This window comes from Phocoena phocoena, chromosome 2, assembly GCF_963924675.1.
Source record: "Phocoena phocoena chromosome 2, mPhoPho1.1, whole genome shotgun sequence".
Lineage (NCBI taxonomy): Eukaryota > Metazoa > Chordata > Mammalia > Artiodactyla > Phocoenidae > Phocoena > Phocoena phocoena.
The window spans coordinates 110021436-110042626 of NC_089220.1; the positions used below are offsets into that span (position 1 = coordinate 110021436).

Consider the following 21191-nt stretch of genomic DNA (forward strand, 5'->3'; position numbering starts at 1 on the left):
CCCCAACCAAGGAGACCCTTGAGCCCGAGGCCCAAAAGTAACAGCAGAGAAAAAGATGCCTCCCTACAGGGACTGATTCTGCTTTATCCCTCCCAGCCCAGCCAAGCACATCCTCCTGATTTAACAGCTGAGAAAGGAGAAAAGGTGCCTGAGACCCCATCCCATCCTCTAGAACACCATTCAACAAAGGCATCTCACACTTAACACACCAAAACCTGAAATCTTAATTTTACCCTTTAAACTATTCCTCTAGCCATCTTTCCCACTCAGTACACGGTAATTCCACCCTTCCATTTTCTCAGGGCAAAAGTCTTGGAGACATCCTTGGCTCCTTTCTTTCTCTCACACCTGCATCCAACCCATCAATAAGTCCTTTAGGTTCTAGTTTTGAAATGTATCTATAATATGACCGCTTCTCCCACCCTCTACTAATACTGTGCTGGACCACCCACCATCATCTCTCACCCAGATTACTGCAAACAGCCTCCTTGCTGACCTCCCTGTTTCCATCCTTGTCCCCTTACGGTCTCTTCTCCCCACCGCAACCAGGGTAACCCTTTAAAAATATGAGATATCATGTCACTCCTCTGCTCAGCACCCTCCAATGGATTCCCCGCCTCCACAGTTAATAAGTAGGAAGTAAGCCCCCAGCTCTGTATCTAGCCAACCCAGTAAGGACAGAGGGAAACTTGACTACCCGTGGCTGTATCGCCCAGCCAGCAGAGAGCTGGACAGGTGGCCTGGTCTCCATAGCTTAGGCATAGCTGTGGGTCTGACTGAGGGTTTGGTCTTGCTCTAGAAAGAATCAAGTGATCAAATGGTGGGTTTCCTATAACGTTGGGACTGTGAATGAAGACATGAACATGGGCAGGGAGGTGGTACACACATCCCTCAGCCACGACAGGCTGCTGAGGAGGGTGGGCTGTGTATTGCCCTCTGTTCTAAAGGCCTGATGCCATCTCTATGGCATCTCAGTGCTGCATCTCTCAGTAGCCTTAGTTGGAGGTCTACCTTTTAAAAAACTTCCACACGAGCAACAACATGGATGGACCTGGGGGTTATTATGCTTAGTGAAATAAGTCAGAGAAGACAAATACTGTTTCTTATCACTTATATGTAGAATCTAAAAAAATAAAACAAACTAGTGAATATAACAAAAAGGAAACAGACTCATAGATAATAGAGAACAAACTAGTGGTTACCAGTGGGGAAAGGGACGGGGAGAGGAGCAAGATAGGAGTAAAGGATTAAGAGGTACAAACTATTATGTATAAAATAAATAAGCTACAAGGATATATTGTACAGCACAGGGAATATAGCCAATATTTTATAATAACTTTAAATGGATTATAATCTGTAAAACTACTGAATCACTATGTTGTACACCTTAAACTAACATATTGTAAATCAGTTATACTTCAATTTTAAAATTTGAATAAAAAAAGAACACTATGAATATCCTGAACAACCTACTGATTCTTTTTCTAAATTTATTCTCAGAATGAAAGGTTCTAAATAAAATTTTCAAATCAAAAAAAATTCTACACATGCTTAGGAATCTTCCCAGGTAGCCTCATAGCTGCATCTAGAGGCAACTGAGGGAGGGTCCACCAGGACTATTATCCCCAGTGATTAGTCGAGGAAAGTGGTCCAGAGAGGTGACTTTGCTGAGAGTCACGAATATTTGTCTTAGACCCTGGTACCAAGAGTAGGGCCTTTAGCAAGTCACTTACCCTGTCTGGAGAGTCAGATTCTTCTCCTTACAAATAAAGATGAAAAAGGAAAGAAAACCTAGAGATGGGTCTGCAAAACATCCATGGACTCTGACAGCTCTGAAATTCTATGATTCTTCAACAAATATTATTTAATCTATAAGTTAGTCTCTCGGTCCCATACCTACCCCAATGCCCATAGAGAAGGTTGGCAAGACCTAACTCTTTGCTACTTCATTTGCCCTTGGAGATAGTTACAGAATGTAGGGCCTTAGCACATCTGCCCACATCTATATCCTCTGCCACCCATCCATCCTGCCTGTCACAGGAAAGAGGCAGAAGCAGCAGGGGTGATCAGGCAGCCTCCATCTGCCTTGAGCACCTAAGGCAAAAAGAGCTGAATACCAGGACCCTCTCTCCCTCACCTCCCCACACAGAAGTGTGTTATTACCATTTCATTCCAAAGCTTGCAGCCCAAGAAGGACCCAGAACCTTGGAAAGAATTGGAACAAACAATTCTGGGCAAGCTGGCCTCTGCCTGACCCTGTCTTCAGTTTTCACATGCTTGTTTAAAGGCAATGAGGTTGTTGCAGTTTCTTGGTTTGCCTTCTGCCCTGTGCTCCGCCCAGCCTGCCTCAGGTCTCCCAACACAGTGGCAGTGAGGACTGCATCCAGCCCAGCACAGGTCAGGGAGTAGAGAGCTGGGCCTCTGCAGCACCTCTCCCCACCCCATCCCACCTCTACTGGCCCTGCCTCTGGCTGAAGTTGCAGTGGACTTTTTTTTGCAACCAATCAAATTAGAAATAGAATGTGAGCCACATGTGTAATTTTTAATTTTCTAGTAGCCTCATTTTAAAATGTAATCAGAAAAAGATGAAAATAATTTTAATACATAATATGTTTTATTTAACCCAACATAACCAAGAATAGTATCATTTTGACATGTAATCTGTATAAAATATTATTATGAGATATTTCACATTCTTCAAAATCTGGTGTGTATTTTACATTTATAGCACATCTCAATTTGAGCCAACCTCATTTCAAGTGCTCAACAGGTACACGTGGCCAGTGGCTGCCATATTAGATAGTGCAGATCTAGAATATACATGAGTCTATATATAATTTTACTTACCATAAATCTGCTAATGTTAACATTTTGTTATATTCCCATCTAGTCTTTTCTAGATACAGTATTATTTTTACAAAGTTGAAGTCATATTGCCCATATGACTATATCCTTCTCTTGCTGTTTTGTGTATCTTCCTACATCATCAAAAGTGAGTCACAATCATTGTCTTTAATGATAATATCATAGACTATCCCATCACTTGGGTGTGTCACAATCTCCTTATCCAATGCCCAAATGTCGGACAGCTGCAATTTTTCAGTTTTACAAATAGTGCCAAGATGAAGATTTTTATGTTGCTCATGCTTAAGGCCTTGATGTAAATCTCTCTAGTGTTCTAGCCATTTTTTTAAAAATGGATTTTGAATATCAAACAACTATCAACAAGGGCTTTATGACTGGGAGCTTAGACACCTTGGTTTCTTGTCCCACACCTTTGATATGTGGCTCTGAAGCCCAGGGCAAACCACTTTGCTTCTCACACTAGAGTTGCTCCATTTATAAAATAAACCAGCTGTATTTTATAATTTTTAAGGGTCTTTTCAGCGCTAACCTTCAGTGATATTTTTCCCTCAACCTCACATCTAACCAATTAACCTGTCAAACTAGTCATTTCAAGTTCTACAAGTCATGTCAAAGCCACCTCCTAAACATTTAAAAATATATCCACTTCTTTCCATCCCCAGTCGTAGTGCCTTTCTATGTACATCATCGCTCATCTAAATTGTGATGCAGAGTGAAATTAGGTTCTAAACATTAACAGCGAAATCCAAAATCAAGAATAGGATTAAATGAGATATGTGTGAAAGCCTGGGGCTGGCACAGAGGAGATGTTCAATGAATATTTGCTGTATTTGAATCTGAAACCAGCTTCAAGAAACCGGGTCCCTGAAAGGTTGTGAAGGAGTTCACAGTGAAACATCAGAAGTGCTGCTGTGCCCTGCTGGGAGCCAGCCTGCCCCAGACACTGAGAGCTGTCAGAAGACAAAGACTCAGCAGCTTCCCCTAAAGGGCTGACAGTCTAGAGGGGGAAATGGGAACCCCTGTCTGCAAAACAAAGATGCCTCAGGCGGTGTCTTCAATGGAAAAACCAGATGGAGAACAGAACAATTATCTGAGCAATTCAGGCAAGCCTGCTGTTGAGGAAAAGGCGTGAAGAAATTTGTTCTATTTCCTTTGTGACAAGGAGTTAGGGAAGCCTGGGGTAGCAAAAACATTTTGAGTCTACAGAAAGACCAGAGTTCTGGCCTACGCTCTACGATTTTAGGCAAACCACGAAACCACTTTTTGATCTCAGTATCCTCATCGTTCAAATTGAGATACAGTAATAGCAACTTTGTTCAAACCTAACCACGTACTGGATTGAGTTGTGAGGTTGAACACAATGATTATGAATGGGGAAAACAGCTATTAAATGAAGCAATCTAATAACTACATAGGCAACTGAAAATGAGTCTCCTAAGATTCTACCCCTCTTAAAGGAAATGTTTAGTAATCATCAATAACATCTGTATTGAACTTTATAATATGCAAGGGGATTTTATGCGCATTTATTCTATTTTGTTTTCAAAACCCATTGTGGTAGTGTTATCATTCGTGTGCCTTTTACACTTAAGGATACTGAGATTGAGAGAGCTTAAATAACCGTTAAAGTTTCCACTCTTTGCGAGGGCCAGATTCAGGCTCTCTTGACTCCTTGGTTGCCTTCCCACTAAAATCCTCATCACCAAAACATTAATATTATTAACATAATATTAATAATGTTTGTTATATGCATTTCTCTTTGATCAAGGACACTGAAACATCAAAACAGAAGCTCTGGGAAAAAATGCAAGACATGTAAGAACAGCAAGTTCACTTTCTTGTATTAAGGAAAAGTAGATGTCCCCATCTGATTTGCATTTTATGCAATATAGCAGGAAATATTCAAGTTGACAAATAGGATATTTACAACTGCAACAGATCCTTGGCAGTTAGTTTTTAACAATTGTTGCAAATGTGATTTATTTGCTGTTATAAAAGGGCATTACTGTGCGAATATGACTCCTGAAATTAGCATCAGTTTAGCAAGGGCCCTTGACAGCCTGACCTCTTAACATCCTTATAATGATGCCATTTACATTCCATGCTTACTCAAGTCACTCACTGCTAGATTTGTTTGAGAGGAGTCCACTCTAGGGCAGATGTATTCTGTATTTTAACACACCGAGTTGGTGTTGGGGGGGCACATGTAGGCCTTCTAAGGGGAAAAACTGTTTAATCAAGTCTTCATGAAAATGTGTTCGTTTCCAACTTCCTACAGTGAAAACGCATTACTGCTAATTACAGCATACTCCAGAAACACAATACTTCATGTTTTCTCCACAAGGCATTTCCATGGCATGGATATATTAAACAAGAACCCGTTTTGATCCTCTGCAGCTTTAGCTTTTAGTGTGAGTGGGAAACTAGTCCTGGGTAAGGATTGGCTGGGCCAGGATTAAAGCCATCTCCACCAGCAGGGAAAGGGCAGAGGGTGGACTTGGAGCCAGGCAGAACTGGGTTCAGAACCCAGCACCACCACTTCCTAGCTGTGTGGACATGGGTACCGCTCTGAACCTCTGTTTCTTTATCAGTGACACGGAGCTGTTATTTTTAAGGTTATTATAAAGATCTGAGATGTTTGTGAAGCACCTGGCACACTGTAGGTACTTGATACATGGGAATTGGTCATGTTTGTGTTGCTTGTCAAAGCTCAGATGTTACCTTCTCCATGATGCAGCCCTGAGTTCAAACTAGACGAACTCAGCCTGTCCTTTCTGCTTTGGTACTACTTTGTTCCATCCCTTTATTATATCAAGTATTCATTGTGTTGTAATCAATTGAGTATGATTCTATCTGTCTTCCCATTCTTGACGTGTCTCTTTACCTTTTACACTCGGATAACTAGCACAATAATATGCCTTGAGCACTGAACTCAGGAGGATTCTGGGGGTGCTTCTGGATTCAGTGTAGGGGTGAGAGGTGACAAGAGAAATTAAGGACGGTCTGCCACAGGAGAGGAGAGAGGGTACCATATGACCCACTTTGCCATCAGCAGTTTAGCACATAGTAGATGCTCAGTCAAGTATCTGTCAAAGGTGTTAATGGACATTACTCAATTATCTAGTAGCTTAGAGTAACTTATTGCTTATATATATCTGTTTATCAAAGCATTTTAATTTCTACTGCATTATAGTATCCTTCTAATGACCCTGGGATTCAACTAGGGTGGATGCTATCTTCGTTTCCCCGTTGAGGATACTGTGACATTGTAGGGTGGGTGAAGTGACTTTCCTGCACCCTTAAGGTAAAAATAGTGGTAGAGCTAAGGCTTGTAGGCCAACCCTAAGTTTCCCTTAAGAATCAAGTTGAGATTCCCAGAGAAGCCAGCACTGCTTTTTCTGAAGCCAGGGCAAACTGCCCTTTTCTAATATTTCCCCCTCTTTCTGCTCTGCTTGAACTCCCCATCCTCTAGAGTTCCCATCCAGCTTCACTTCTCAGTAGCAAGCATTGCACTGGCTACTTTAGAAGTGACAAACCACAGGCAGAAAAATCAAAGTGCACATGAGCCTTTCGGAACCGGGCCTCTCCATCAGATTATCTTGGACAGGTATTTCCAATTGTGTAACCTCCAGAACCTTAAATCTTCTGATGAGAATCAGACTGGAGACTCTATCCCTCAGTTGAACGAAGGAGAAACAGAAGCAAAAACATCTACTCCGTTAAGTCACATGTTCACTGGTCTGGTGTGGTTTGGGGTGGTCAGAGGTGGTGGGGGCCTTCTCTCCTGGTGACTGATCACACCCTCACTTCTCCGGCTCCTGTTCTACTCAGGTGTGGGCAACAGGCCTCAACCTCTCATACAGTGACCAGCTGGCCCTGACTCAGCTCACCTTATACTTGACCAACGGCCACCTGGATTGCAGTTTGAGCACCCTTGAAGTGCCCCGCTTTGTTCCCAAGAAAGACAAGAAAATGAGCCACCTAAATGCTGCGGCAATGCCGGTAAGTGACCGATGCTTCCTGATTCTCCTCAGTGTCAGCAATACTCACCCGCCATTTACTGAGCTCTAGTTGTGTGCCAGGCTCTATGGGTCCAGAGAGAAGAAAGAATCTCAGGCAAGTCTTTGAACCTACCAAAATGGGCTTCTGGTAAATGAATGTAGGAAAGGGGAGGCGGCGTCCAGAAAGGGCAAGCACTATGTGGAAGGACGAAAGTACATGGGGCTTTCCAGGGCTGGATGTTTGTGTGTTCCCCTCCATTCTCTTCTCAGCTCGCTTCCCAGGGCAAGTACATCTATACCCACTGCTTCAATTACCAGAAGCTTCCAACAAAACCCGTATTTTTCTAGCCCCAGTCTCTTTTTTGAGCCTCAGACTCCTAGATTCAATATTCAACAGAATGTCTCAAGAGTCCTCAAGGGTCAAACTACCCAAAACTGCACTCACCGTCTCTCCTCCCCTATACTTCCTCTTGGCGGGTCAGGCCAGAAGCTGATCACTCACCCTATATCACCACATCCAGTCAGCAACCAGCTCGTGTTGATGCTAGCTGCTAAAATGCCTCGACTCTGACCCCTCCTTCCCCCCATCAAAGATACTGCCTTCATTTCAGCTTCCATGGTCTCACACTAGTGTTACAATAGCTTCTCATTAAGACTCTCTGCCTCCTGTCAAGGTGGTTAAAGTGAAAAGTGAATCTGAGCATGCTGCTCCCCTACTTATGATTTTGAAATGACTCCTGTCATCTTCAGGAAAATCCCAACTTCTCAGCTTGGTTAATGAGGCCCCTTGTGATCTGTGGCCCAATCCCCCATTCTCATCACTAGGCCATCTCTAGGGGGCTGGAGGCACTAGTCCTGGGACTGGTTCAGGTTTACCAACCTCAGGACCCTGGATAACAACGGGCAAACCTCCGTGGGGACAGTGGGCTAGGCTGTTCCTGGGGAAGGAGAGCAAAGTTCAAGAGGACCAGATGGCCCTTCCTGTAGGTGGGATATGACAGCAGATTGGGGCTCAAGCCACAGCTGCTCTGACAATGCCAGAGGCTTTCTTCTGCCTTCTCTTACAATAGTGGGCTTCGTGCCCTTTTTGCAAATGAAGCTCTACTTGAGGTCCAAATATGTCAAGCAGATAAAAGAGGAATACCAGTGGTTAATAGGACCCCCACTCCAGTGCCCTAGAGATATCTTTTCAGAGCAGTATCTCCTGCCTCTCTGTTGAGTCTCTTTGGGTCCAAGAGACACCTCTGGATTTAAAGAACACTTGTTTGACTCTGCCCAGGATCCCCACATCACCTTCCTTGGCAGGAACTCGGTGTACACTTGGAGGGGTAGCCTGGAGAGGGTGCCAGATGTCTTGGGGGACTCAGGCGACAGTCTCCTTCTCCTGCTCAATCCACTTGTCCTATGAGGTACCATTGCTCATGGGAATACCTTAGATCTCTTTACTTATTAAGAAGAGAAGCAGAGTTGGACTAGGAATGAGAAACAGGCCTCTTTTAATTAGGTCCCAGGACCTTGCTAGGAATTTCCCAGGTTCGGTCCCACCTGTGGCCTCTGTCCTCTCCAAAGGGACCTACAAGACCCTAAGTTCAGTGCCAGAGGGAGGGACAGCAGTAGAACTTGACACCTTCTGGCTTAGTGAACCTATCTCCATGCCATTTCCAAAAGGAAGCTGGAAGCTGAGTTAATATTCAACGTAAGACTTCCAAAGACAATTTGCTGCATTTAAGTATGTTGCTTCAGAAGGCTGTAAGCAGAAGTTGTACTTTGAATTAGAAGCACTCTCCCATCTTCCCCATCTTGCCTATAGATTTCAATCCTAGCTACAGGTGACATACAGGAATTCTCCTGTGATCGAGAGTCTTAAACACTTTTAGGAATTGCCCATACACAAGAGGGACACATTATGATCTTCAATAATTCAAATGTCTCTACAGTCACTGAAGAAGAGCTATTCAGGTTTTCTGATGCAGGAATAAATTGAAAGTGCTTTTGGTTTTAGAAAGATACGTGGAGGCTCTAACCCTGGTGCCACTGTACATGTGGTGCACACACGTGCTCCTATGCATATGTGCACGTGTGACAGGTAAGTTTTAAAAGAATCACGCACGCACGCATGCACACACAGTACAATTTACAACCAAACTGAAGCTCCTGAACAAGTGTGAACAGACTGTGATGCCATCAGGTTTACAGTCAGTTGACGGCCCCCTTTGAAGACAAGAAAAAGGAAATACACAGATAGGACTACAGTGATAATGAGGGCACATTCAGAACAAATGCCTATAAAAGGTTTCCAGTTTTGGCCTATTCCTTTAGATAATACGCTGTGCAGGGGAAAAGCAAAAACTTTTCTGAACTCTAAGAAGAGCCATTGTCCCCTTATTAGAAACAGGTGGCAAACCACTCTCATTTAGACCGGGTTAGACCAGGTGCATGGGCTTCTGATCCAGTGTCCTCCACAAATAACCCCTTGAAGGTGGAAACAAGATCAGATGAGTCCCAGATGTACATGTTTTGAAAATGAAAAGGAATCACCTAAGGGCTTTTTAACTTTTAATTAACATTCTGCCAGACTGGACATAAATTGCTACCCTTTTCTGTCTGTTTTTTACTCTTCCTCTCTCTTGGTGGACCCTCCATACCACAGTTGGTGAGTGGCCAAAAGGGACCATCTCTGCAAACATCTTAAAACAACCCCAGTCATTTATAAGCATTTTAACAGCACATGATCTGTAATGAATGATTAAGTAAAACCTTTTGTGTTAAATTATGATGTTAATAATGATTCTGTCTCCTGTAATTTATTATGAATTCTCAAATGCTTCGGGTTTGATTTTGATAGAATGCAACAACAGAGTTTATGTGATGACTTTATTTTTAGAACCCCTTCTTTGAAGGCAGGCATTTCCCCACTACTGCTGCTACTGTAATTATGTACAAAACCAATCACTCATTAGAGTTAGGATACGTTATCTTCTAGACAGATGAGGCTAAATAAGCAACACATTAATAATTCAGAGAGCAGTTCATTATGCATGTGGATGCCTGCTTCGTAACTGAAATAAGAACCTCATCGGCCTCTGCCAACCCTTAAACAATAGTTCTCTGTTATTGCAACCACATTCAAGTTTACGCTTGTTAAACTGCTACTTGGATTATTTTATCAAACGTTCATTTATTTGTGGTCCCTTACTGCCGAGAACAGATTCTGGAAGCTCCTTTTTTAAGTTAATGATTTGAGCAATGGGTGTTATTAATTCTCAGAATATTATAAACATGATTAATTTTCAGGCAGAGATTTATTACATAAGGATTTCAACTATGTCAACTGAAATGCATCACTGTCAAAACAAGTATCATGGCGAAAACAGAATATGCTCCACACTTCAAATGCTGGTGCTCAGAACTAAATCAGTTTAAATTGTGGCTGAAGCAAAATTATATTCTCCAGTGAAAAGGAGTATTTTGAGCTTTCTTTATTTGGCTTGAAGCATTCTTGTTAGATTGTGATTTAGAAAGGTAGTTTAATAAAACTAGACTTCTACCAATAATATTTTGCCTTCTATTTCTTCCCCCTTGTTTTACTAGAAAAGGCTAACCTCTGAAATTCCCACACATTCCAAATGTGGCCAGTGGGAATTTGGAGAGGACAACACTGTTCTAAGTCAGGGGTCATGAATTCTGATCCTCTCTCTGGCCTCAGTTTCCTTGTTTATAAAATAAGGGAGACCTAAGTGACCCCCAGGGTCTCCTAAGGCATTTGATTTTATGGGGCCTGCAGAGTAGGGCTCTGTATCAAGCCTGGCCCAGGCAGTGTCATGTACAGTGGGGTACTGGGGACAGGGAATTTTTCCTGTAAGGGGACATAGGAAGGGCCCATCCCTCTGTTCCACAGCCTTCCATTGAATGACCTTTTTCTTGCAGAATCTTTTAGAAAGGAGTAATATTGTTGTGAGAGATCACATGCTAAGTCCTCATCAGCCATCACCTTAGTTATCAGTTAATACTTTCAGCCAGAATCAACTAGAAGTAAAAGTTCACCTGTTTGTGCCAGGCATTGTACTAAGTGCAGAGGATATAAGGATGAGTAGCAAAGAGCTCCAAGTTTTTCAAAGGACCCAGATAGGCCAGCATATAGCTATAATGCATATAATAACATCCAAAATGTACTGAGCCTTTACTCCTCCCCAGGTACTTTAACTAAGTGCTTTACATGAATCTTTATACAACCTAATATATGGGGCAGGTGCTGTTATTATGCTCATTTTTAGATAAGAAGACTGAAGTTAAGAAATGTTAAACAACTTGCGGAAGGTCACCCAACAAGCAAGTATGGAAGCCAGAATTAAGCCCAGGCCTGTCAGACTTTAAAGCTTGTGTCTCAGCATTGTGCTACCCAGCCTGCCTTGTGTTGGCTGAGAGTCAGTGACCCAACCCCAGAGTACAGCTTCAGCTCATCCCTGAAGAAGTCTCTGGTTGAGGCCATGGAAAAAGCTCTTCTTCCAAAGGAGGCTTCATCTCCCTGTGTGATGAGGTTATTTGCAGGCATATTTACTATTATCCATTGGCTCCTAATCTGCTCTGAGCTAGGCCAGGACTCAGTGAGCACTGAATGGGCCAGATGGTCGTGGAGGAGTCTTCCGATGCTATAAAATTCTTTAGGTTATGACTTCCTTGGTAAACCTAAATGGATTTTACAGCATCAGAAGAGAGTCAATTACACAAGTCAGCCTTTTAAAAATGATGTTTTCCATTTGTATAATGCTTTATACTTTAAATAGACATGAGCTTATTTGATCCCCAAGAAGTAGATAAGACATGGATTATCATACCTATTTTACAGATCAGGAAAGTAAGGCTATTCAAAGGTAAGTGAACTGCCCAAGGTCATAAAGTTAAGTAAGTAGCAAAGTCCAGGTTTTCTGATTCAAGTCCCTTTCTGATGAAAAGACTTACTGGTTGGTTGTTGTTTTGTCTTGTTTTTCAAATAATTTATCTTATTTGTGAAACTATTTAGTTTAACAAATACTAATAAGAGCTAACTTGTTTTTGAGTGCTTATTCTGTGCCAGACACTGTTCCAAGGTCTTTACAAATTCATCTAATCCTCGAGACAATACTGTCACCTGTGCTATCAGGCTGGCTAAAAGACAACACTAGATCATTGACAGTTTTTTCCTGTAGGAACTGCAGAGTTGGTTAAGTCTTTAAAAAAAAAAAGTAGGTGTATTGTATATGTTCATCTTTATTTGCATTATTATAACACATTTATTAAGCACTTAAGATAAGCCAGCAATTTCACCAAGCATCCAGGATACAGAGACATTTGACGAAGTCCATGTCCTCGAGGAGTTGAAAAGAAATATAAAATAGATAGCACACACACAAGGAAAAAGCACAAGGTCTCATTTAAGTGCCATTTAGGTGACAGTCCCTTAACCTGCTGCTGGAGTTCTTAGGAGAAACAACTGTGGACAGGCGGGGACAGAGGATGCTTTACTAAGAACGTAGAACTTGGTCTGGCCTTAAAGACTAAGGCAGTCACCATGGCAAGGAGAGGGAGACCTCCCCCAGCAGAAAGGACAGCAGCCTAAGAGAGCCCGTGGTCTGTTATGAACCAGTTGGGCTGGGGCAGAGAATCTGGGAAGAAGGAAGTGGAAGAAGTGGTTGGAGCAGTCCATTGAGAACGTTTGGGAGAGTCTTCCAGCCAAGCCAGGTGTCCGGATTTCATTTTGAAGGCAAAGAGGAGACACTGAAGATTTCTGAGCATCGACCAACCTGAGTTTGGGAAATGTTCAATGTGGTACTAATGCTCAGAATCCCAGGTACCAGTGGGGGCAGGAATAGCCTGGAAAATTACATTTGGTGTAGGTCTACAATGCTCCAGGCCCTGCGATGTTTTCAAAGAAACAGCAACAACAATAGTAGCTACTGTGTATCAGGTGCTAGGTGCTTATCGAATCATCAAAAGTCAGGGAAGTTAAATGACATATTCAAGATCACACATATACTAAGTGGCCTAGTCAGGTTTTGAACTTCAGTGATTCTGACTCTGTATAACGTTTCCACTATAGAATTCTGCTTGCATCCCCACCTCCCTAGTAGAAAGAAGAAGCTGCCCTCCAAGCCATAATGGTCTGGACTAGGACAGTGATGGTCATGGAAAATATGATGTCGCTTGGAGACATACACCAAATATCCTGGCTTTTCTTGCCGATTCCTTATGAATCACAAGCCCAGGACTGGGAGGAGGGGGAATTGCAGTCTGTCTCTGTAGAGCAAAAGAAACCTCAGGATAGCCTGTCCTTACTTGCTGTCCAGTAATACTGGACAGTGAGCTCTTCTGCCTTGCTTTGGAGTCAAGATTCACAGCACTGAGCTGGATCCTGCTACCAGATGCCTGCCTACCTCTCTCCCTCGCTGACTGGGTCCTGATCTTGGGTTTGCTAGTTTATATACTATAGCAGCATAAGACAAGTTTAGAAGACAAAAATAACCTTGGAATTATCTTGTGAATTCATGGTAATTACCACGCGATTACATGCTCAGTAACTACAGTGGAATTCCACAGTATTTACAGTTCACTTCTATACACAAAAGCTCAGGCTTCTGGGCCTCCGTTGTGAAGGCAGGAGCATGGCACAGCCTGACATGGCAGGGCAAGCAGGCCTGGTGGTCACGTTCCTCCAGCCTGACTACATAGCTGAGCCAGAATTTCACTTAACCAGTTCTTGTTACCCCACCAATAATCCCTGTCAGGTCTACCAGAGCTACGTTGTCCTCCAAAAGATGTCCTCTAGGGGCAAGACCTGGGATGACTGTCCTGAGCTGTCATTCTCTAGGGATGGTGTGACTGTCCTCTGTTTTGTGAATCAATCTCTTCTTCTGCCCCAAAGTGCTCAGTGACTGCAAGTCCCCTGAATTACATCCTTTGAAGTGTCTCTTAAGTCAGAGGGAAGTGCAATCCACTTACCCTATTTCATGTATCCATTCTTTCTTTCCTTCAACAAACACTGAATGTTAGCATCATGTCCAGCCTGGGGATTCAGAAACCAAACAAACAAATGAAGAGGAAATAGGCAATCTACCTGAAAAAGAATTCAGAATAATGATAGTAAGGATGATCCAAAATCTTGGAAGTAGAATGGACAAAATGCAAGAAACAGTTAACAAGGACCTAGAAGACATAAAGATGAAACAAGCAACGATGAACAACGCAATAAATGAAATTAAAAGTACTCTAGATAGGATCAATAGCAGAATAACTGAGGCAGAAGAACGGATAAGTGACCTGGAAGATAAAGTAGTGGAAATAACTACTGCAGAGCAGAATAAAGAAAAGAGAATGAAAAGAACTGAGGACAGTCTCAGAGACCTCTGGGACAACATTAAACACACCAACATTCGAATTATAGGGGTTCCAGAAGAAGAATAAAAAAAGAAAGGGACTGAGAAAATATTTGAAGAGATTATAGTTGAAAACTTCCCTAATGTGGGAAAGGAAATAGTTAATCAAGTCCAGGAAGCACAGAGAGTCCCATACAGGATAAATATAAGGAGACATACGCCAAGACACATATTAATCAAACTGTCAAAAATTAAATACAAAGAAAGCATATTAAAAGCAGCAAGGGAAAAACAACAAATAACACACAAGGGAATCCCCATAAGGTTAACAGCTGATCTCTCAGCAGAAACCCTACAAGCCAGAAGGGAGTGGCAGGACATACTGAAAGTGATGAAGGAGAAAAACCTGCAACCAAGACTACTCTACCCAGCAAGGATCTCATTCAGATTTGATGGAGAAATTAAAACTTTTACAGACAAGCAAAAGCTGAGAGAGTTCAGCACCACCAAACCAGCTTTACAACAAATGCTAAAGGAACTTCTCTAGACAAGAAACACAAGAGAAGGAAAAGATGTACCACAACGAACCCAAAACAATATAGAAAATGGGAATAGGAACATACATATCGATAATTACCTTAAATGTAAATGGACTAAATGCTCCCACCAAAAGACACAGATTGGCTGAATGGATACAAAAACAAGACCCTTATACATGCTGTCTACAAGAGACCCACTTCAGACCTAGAGACACATACAGACTGAAAGTAAGGGGATGGAAAAAGATATTCCATGCAAATGGAAACCAAAAGAAAGCTGGAGTAGCAATTCTCATATCAGACAAAATAGACTTTAAAATAAGGACTATTAAAAGGGACAAAGAAGGACATTACATAATGATCAAGGGATCGATCCAAGAAGAAGATATAACAATTGTAAATATTTATGCACCCAACATAGGAGCACCTCAATAAATAAGGCAAATACTAACAGCCATAAAAGGGGAGATCAACAGTAACACATTCATAGTAGGGGACTTTAACACCCCACTTTCACCCATGGACAGATCATCCAAAATGAAAATAAATAAGGAAACACAAGCTTTAAATGATACATTAAACAAGATGGACTTAATTGATATTTATAGGACACTCCTTCCAAAAACAACAGAATACACATTTTTCTCAAGTGCTCATGGCACATTCTCCAGGATAGATCATATCTTGGGTCACAAATTAAGCCTTGGTAAGTTTAAGAAAACTGAAATTTTATCAAGTATCTTTTCTGACCACAACGCCATGAGACTAGATATCAATTACAGGAAAAGATCTGTAAAATATACAAACACATGGAGGTTAAACAATACACTACTTAATAATGAAGTGATCACTGAAGAAATCAAAGAGGAAAAAAAAAAATACCTAGAAACAAATGACAATGGAGACACAACGACCCAAAACCTATGGGATGCAGCAAAAGCAGTTCTAAGGGGGAAGTTTATAGCAATACAAGCCCACCTTAAGAAGCAGGAAACATCTCGAATAAACAACCTAACCTTGCACCTCAAGCAATTAGAGAAAGAAGAACAAAAAAACCCCAAAGCTAGCAGAAGGAAAGAAATCATAAAAATCAGATCAGAAATAAATGAAAAAGAAATGAAGGAAACGATAGCAAAGATCAATAAAACTAAAAGCTGGTTCTTTGAGAAGATAAACAAAATAGATAAACCACTAGCCAGACTCATCAAGAAAAAAAAGGAGAAGACTCAAATCGATAGAATTAGAAATGAAAAAGGAGAAGTAACAACTGACACTGCAGAAATAAAAAGAATCATGAGAGATTACTACAAGCAACTCTATGCCAATAAAATGGACAATCTGGAAGAAATGGACAAATTCTTAGAAATGCACAACCTGCCAAGACTGAATCAGGAAGAAATAGAAAATATGAACAGACCAATCACAAGCACTGAAATTGAAACTGTGATTAAAAATCTTCCAACAAACAAAAGCCCAGGACCAGATGGCTTCACAGGTGAATTCTACCAAATGTTTAGAGAAGAGCTAACACCTATCCTTCTCGAACTCTTCCAAAATATAGCAGAGGGAGGAACACTCCCAAATTCCTTCTACGAGGCCACCATCACCTTGATACCAAAACCAGACAAGGATGTCACAAAGAAAGAAAACTACAGGCCAATATCACTGATGAACATAGATGCAAAAATCCTCAACAAAATACTAGCAAACAGAATCCAACAGCACATTAAAAGGATCATACACCATGATCAAGTGGGGTTTATTCCAGGAATGCAAGGATTCTTCAATATACGCAAATCTATCAATGTGATACACCATATTAACAAACTGAAGGAGAAAAACCATATGATCATCTCAATAGATGCAGAGAAAGCTTTCGACAAAATTCAACACCCATTTATGATAAAAACCCTCCAGAAAGTAGGCATAGAGGGAACTTTCCTCAACATAATAAAGGCCATATATGACAAACCCACAGCAAACATCATCCTCAATGGTGAAAAGCATTTCCACTAAGATCAGGAACAAGACAAGGTTGCCCACTCTCACCACTCTTATTCAACATAGTTTTGGAAGTTTTAGCCACAGCAATCAGAGAAGAAAAGGAAATAAAAGGAATCCAAATCGGAAAAGAAGAAGTAAAGCTGTCACTGTTTGCAGATGACATGATACTATACATAGAGAATCCTAAAGATGCTACCAGAAAACTACTAGAGCTAATCAATGAATTTGGTAAAGTAGCAGCATACAAAATTAATGCACAGAAATCTCTGGCATTCCTATATACTAATGATGAAAAATCTGAAAGTGAAATCAAGAAAACACTCCCATTTACCATTGCAACAAAAAGAATAAAATATCTAGGAATAAACCTACCTAAGGAGACGAAAGACCTGTATGCAGAAAATTATAAGACACTGATGAAAGAAATTAAAGATGATACAAATAGATGGAGAGATATACCATGTTCTTGGATGGGAAGAATCAACATTGTGAAAATGACTCTACTACCCAAAGCAATCTACAGATTCAATGCAATCCCTATCAAACTACCACTGGCATTTTTCACAGAACTAGAACAAAAAATTTCGCAATTTGTATGAAAACACAAAAGACCCCGAATAGCCAAAGCACTCTTGAGAACAAAAAAAGGAGCTGGAGGAATCAGGCTCCCTGACTTCAGACTATACTACAAAGCAACAGTAATCAAGACAGTATGGTACTGGCACAAAAACAGAAAGATAGATCAGTGGAACAGGATAGAAAGCCCAGAGATAAACCCACGCACATATGGACACCTTATCTTTGATAAAGGAGGCAGGAATGTACAGTGGAGAAAGGACAGCCTCTTCAATAAATGGTGCTGGGAAAACTGGACAGGTACATGTAAAAGTATGAGATTAGATCACTCCCTAACACCATACACAAAAATAAGCTCAAAATGGATTAAAGACCTAAATGTAAGGCCAGAAACTATCAAACTCTTAGAGGAAAACATAGGAAGAACACTCTATGACATAAATCACAGCAAGATCCTTTCTGACCCACCTCCTAGAGTAATGGAAATAAAAACAAAACTAAACAAATGGGACCTAATGAAACTTCAAAGCTTTTGCACAGCAAAGGAAACCATAATCAAGACCAAAAGACAACCCTCAGAATGGGAGAAAACATTTGCAAATGAAGCAACTGGCAAAGGATTAATCTCCAAAATTTATAAGCAGCTCATGCAGCTCAATAACAAAAAAACAAACAACCCCATCCAAAAATGGGCAGAAGACCTAAATAGACATTTCTTCAAAGAAGATATACAGAATGCCAACAAACACATGAAAGAATGCTCAACATCATTAATCATTAGAGAAATGCAAATCAAAACTACAATGAGATATCATCTCACACCAGTCAGAATGGCCATCATCAAAAAGTCTAGAAACAATAAATGCTGGAGAGGGTGTGGAGAAAAGGGGACACTCTTGCACTGCTGGTGGGAATGTGAATTGGTTCAGCCACTATGGAGAACAGTATGGAGGTTCCTTAAAAAACTACAAATAGAATTACCATATGACCCAGCAATCCCACTACTGGGCATATACCCTGAGAAAACCAAAATTCAAAAAGAGTCATGTACCAAAATGTTCATTGCAGCTCTATTTACAATAGCCCGGAGATGGAAACAACCTAAGCGCCCATCATCGGATGAATGGATAAAGAAGATGTGGCACATATACACAATGGAATATTACTCAGCCTTAAAAAGAAATGAAATTGAGCTATTTGTAATGAGATGGATAGACCTAGAGTCTGTCATACAGAGTGAAGTAAGTCAGAAAGAAAAAGACAAATACCGTATGCTAACACATATATATGGAATTTAAGGGGGGAAAATGTCATGAAGAACCTAGGGGTAAGACAGGAATAAAGACACAGACCTACTGGAGAACGGACTTGAGGATATGGGGAGGGGGAAGGGTGAGTTTTGACAGGGCGAGAGAGAGTCATGGACATATACACACTAACAAACGTAGTAAGGTAGATAGCTGGGGGAAGCAGCCGCAAGGCACAGGGATATTAGCTCGGTGCTTTGTGACAGCCTGGAGGGGTGGGATGGGGAGAGTAGGAGGGAGGGAGACGCAAGAGGGAAGACATATGGGAGCATATGTATATGTATAGCTGATTCACTTTGTTATAAAGCAGAAACTAACACACCATTGTAAAGCAATTATACCCCAATAAAGATGTTTAAAAAAAAAAAAAAAGAAACCAAACAGTGCCTGCCCTCAGAAAACTCCCAGTCGTGTAAGGGAGCCAGACAGGGGAACAACTCATGATAGGTCAGGGTGATAACAAAGTACAGTTGTGAGGCATAGAGGGTCAAATAGATTTTCTTTTGTAAAAACAGAATTCCCAATGGCTCCAAGTGGGACAATACCAATGGAGATGCACAACTTGATACATTAGCCTGGGGGAGCCTAACATTTTTGTAGATGTGGATCCTGCTTATGTGTGGGAAGAACGGGCTTAATTACTACTATTGATAACGCAACCATCAGATACACGACTTTACGTCAATGTGGAAGGAAAAGACACAATATGTGGGGGACATATGTCACAAAAAGTGAACATGAAATCTGAGTGAGTGTGTGTGTGTGTGTGTGTGTGTGTGTGTGTGTGTGTGTGATGCAGGTGGGGAAATGATGTTCATTCTCCGCTGGGCACTCACTACTCAGTTGGCTCCAGTTGCCTTGCATTAGCTCAGAGACAGAGAGAGAGCCTGGGGTTTCACAAAACACAGTGTGTCAGGTCATTAGGATCCCTGCAGCCAGCTGTGAACTGGCAGCACCTCCTTTTCCTTCTCCTATTTCAAGTCACTGCATACGATCAGGCACCTGGTTGCCCAGCACCTGAGGGTCTCCAAAGTTCAAAATCTGGTCCAGGCATCGCCATTTTCTATGCCCTAAGGTTGGCCATGGCTCTATGTGCAGTTCTCCAAATTTCCATTTACCCAAGGACAAACAGAGATAATTGTCAAAGGCAAATATCATATTTCACAAAGGACATGCTACAAAACTATCGGGATTCAATACTTTCTTCTGCACATATTAAATTTTAAATATTTTAGGAGATATTATAGTTGAAATACTTTGGACCTACTGTAACCAGTCTCTTTGGGATAGCTCTCATTGATAGGCAAGCAAGATATAGAATAGCAATTTCCCAAAGAAAGCAGTTGGAATTAAAATTCTAACACTGGTCCCTTCAAGGAGGTGGAGTGCACTTAGTGATTTGCTGCCGAAGAGCGAAAAGGGGGAGGGTATCTTTACAGCAAGAAACCTGATGAAAACTACCTTAGCCAGGTGACCAAGGTCGGCATCAACAGTGATAAATCATGTTGATATATGTATCCTTGATATGAGGTGATGAAAGTGGCAGTTGACCTATGTAGTCCTTCTCTCCAAAACCAACAACCCCCATCTAATCATGAGAAAAACATCGGACAAACCCAAATTGAGGGGCATTCTACAAAACACTTGATCAGTACTCCTCAAAGCTGTCAGGTGAGACTGAGAAACTGTCACAGCCCAGAAGAACCTAAGGAGACGTGACAACTAAATATAATGTGCTGTCCTGGAGGGGATCCTGGAACAGAAAATGGAAATTAGGGGAAAACTAATGAAATCCAAATAAAGTATGGACTTAAAAGTAACGTGGCAATTTGGTTCCTTAGTTGTGACAAAGGTACCACATCAATGTACGATGTTAACAGTAGGGGAACTGGATGCGGGCTATACAGGAACTCTCTGTATTATCTTTGCAACCTTTCTCTTAATCCACAATTATTCTAAAATTAAAAGTTTATTTAAATATTTAGTAAAGAGTCTGACATTCAGTTGTGATTTTTTTTCCAGGCAACCAGTCGCTATGCGATGATGAGCACCCAGCTGAGGCACGACAATCTCTCTGTGATTTTCCACAATGTTTTTCTCCAGATGTGTAAGGCCCATGGCATCGGCTATGATATTGAGGTATGAAGGGTGACAGCTGGCCAAGGCTGGACCAAATACAGGCCTGTGGGTGATCTAGGCAGCTAATAATTTGATGCACCTTCAAACAGATATTCTTTAAACATTGGTTTGACACGTGTTTAGAGGAAGGTTGAGTGCTGCTTGGGGAAGGGCAGGGGGTGGCACTTGGTCCTGGGAAGTTGATCTCTGACCCCAAACTTGTACACCCAACTTAGTAAAGCAAAAATCCTGTAGCTCACCAGACTTAGGAGTTATTTGGGGGACCATCTCTTCATCTTGAAGCATGTCCTGAGCTTTCTGACCCCACCCAAAGCTGCTTACTAATAAATATCCTCTTAGTCTGTTTGGGCTGCTGTAACAAAGCACCATATACAAGATGGCTTACAGAAATGTATTTCTCACAGTTCTGGG

General features: G+C 41.4%; 1 protein-coding gene across 5 annotated transcripts in view; it reads left to right on the plus strand.

Moving 5' to 3' along the window:
* IQCH (IQ motif containing H) overlaps positions 1 to 21191 on the plus strand; it is a 212359-nt gene that overhangs the window by 176628 nt on the left and 14540 nt on the right. For 3 of the 5 annotated variants that reach the window (XM_065871351.1, XM_065871352.1, XM_065871353.1), the window contains one exon: positions 6697 to 6867. In XM_065871351.1, the coding sequence (XP_065727423.1) occupies positions 6697 to 6867 (171 nt within the window). Of the gene's footprint in view, positions 1 to 6696; positions 6868 to 11490; positions 11497 to 20663; positions 20781 to 21191 lie in introns of all 5 variants that reach the window. The other 2 variants (XM_065871349.1, XM_065871350.1) reach the window with 1 other exon arrangement.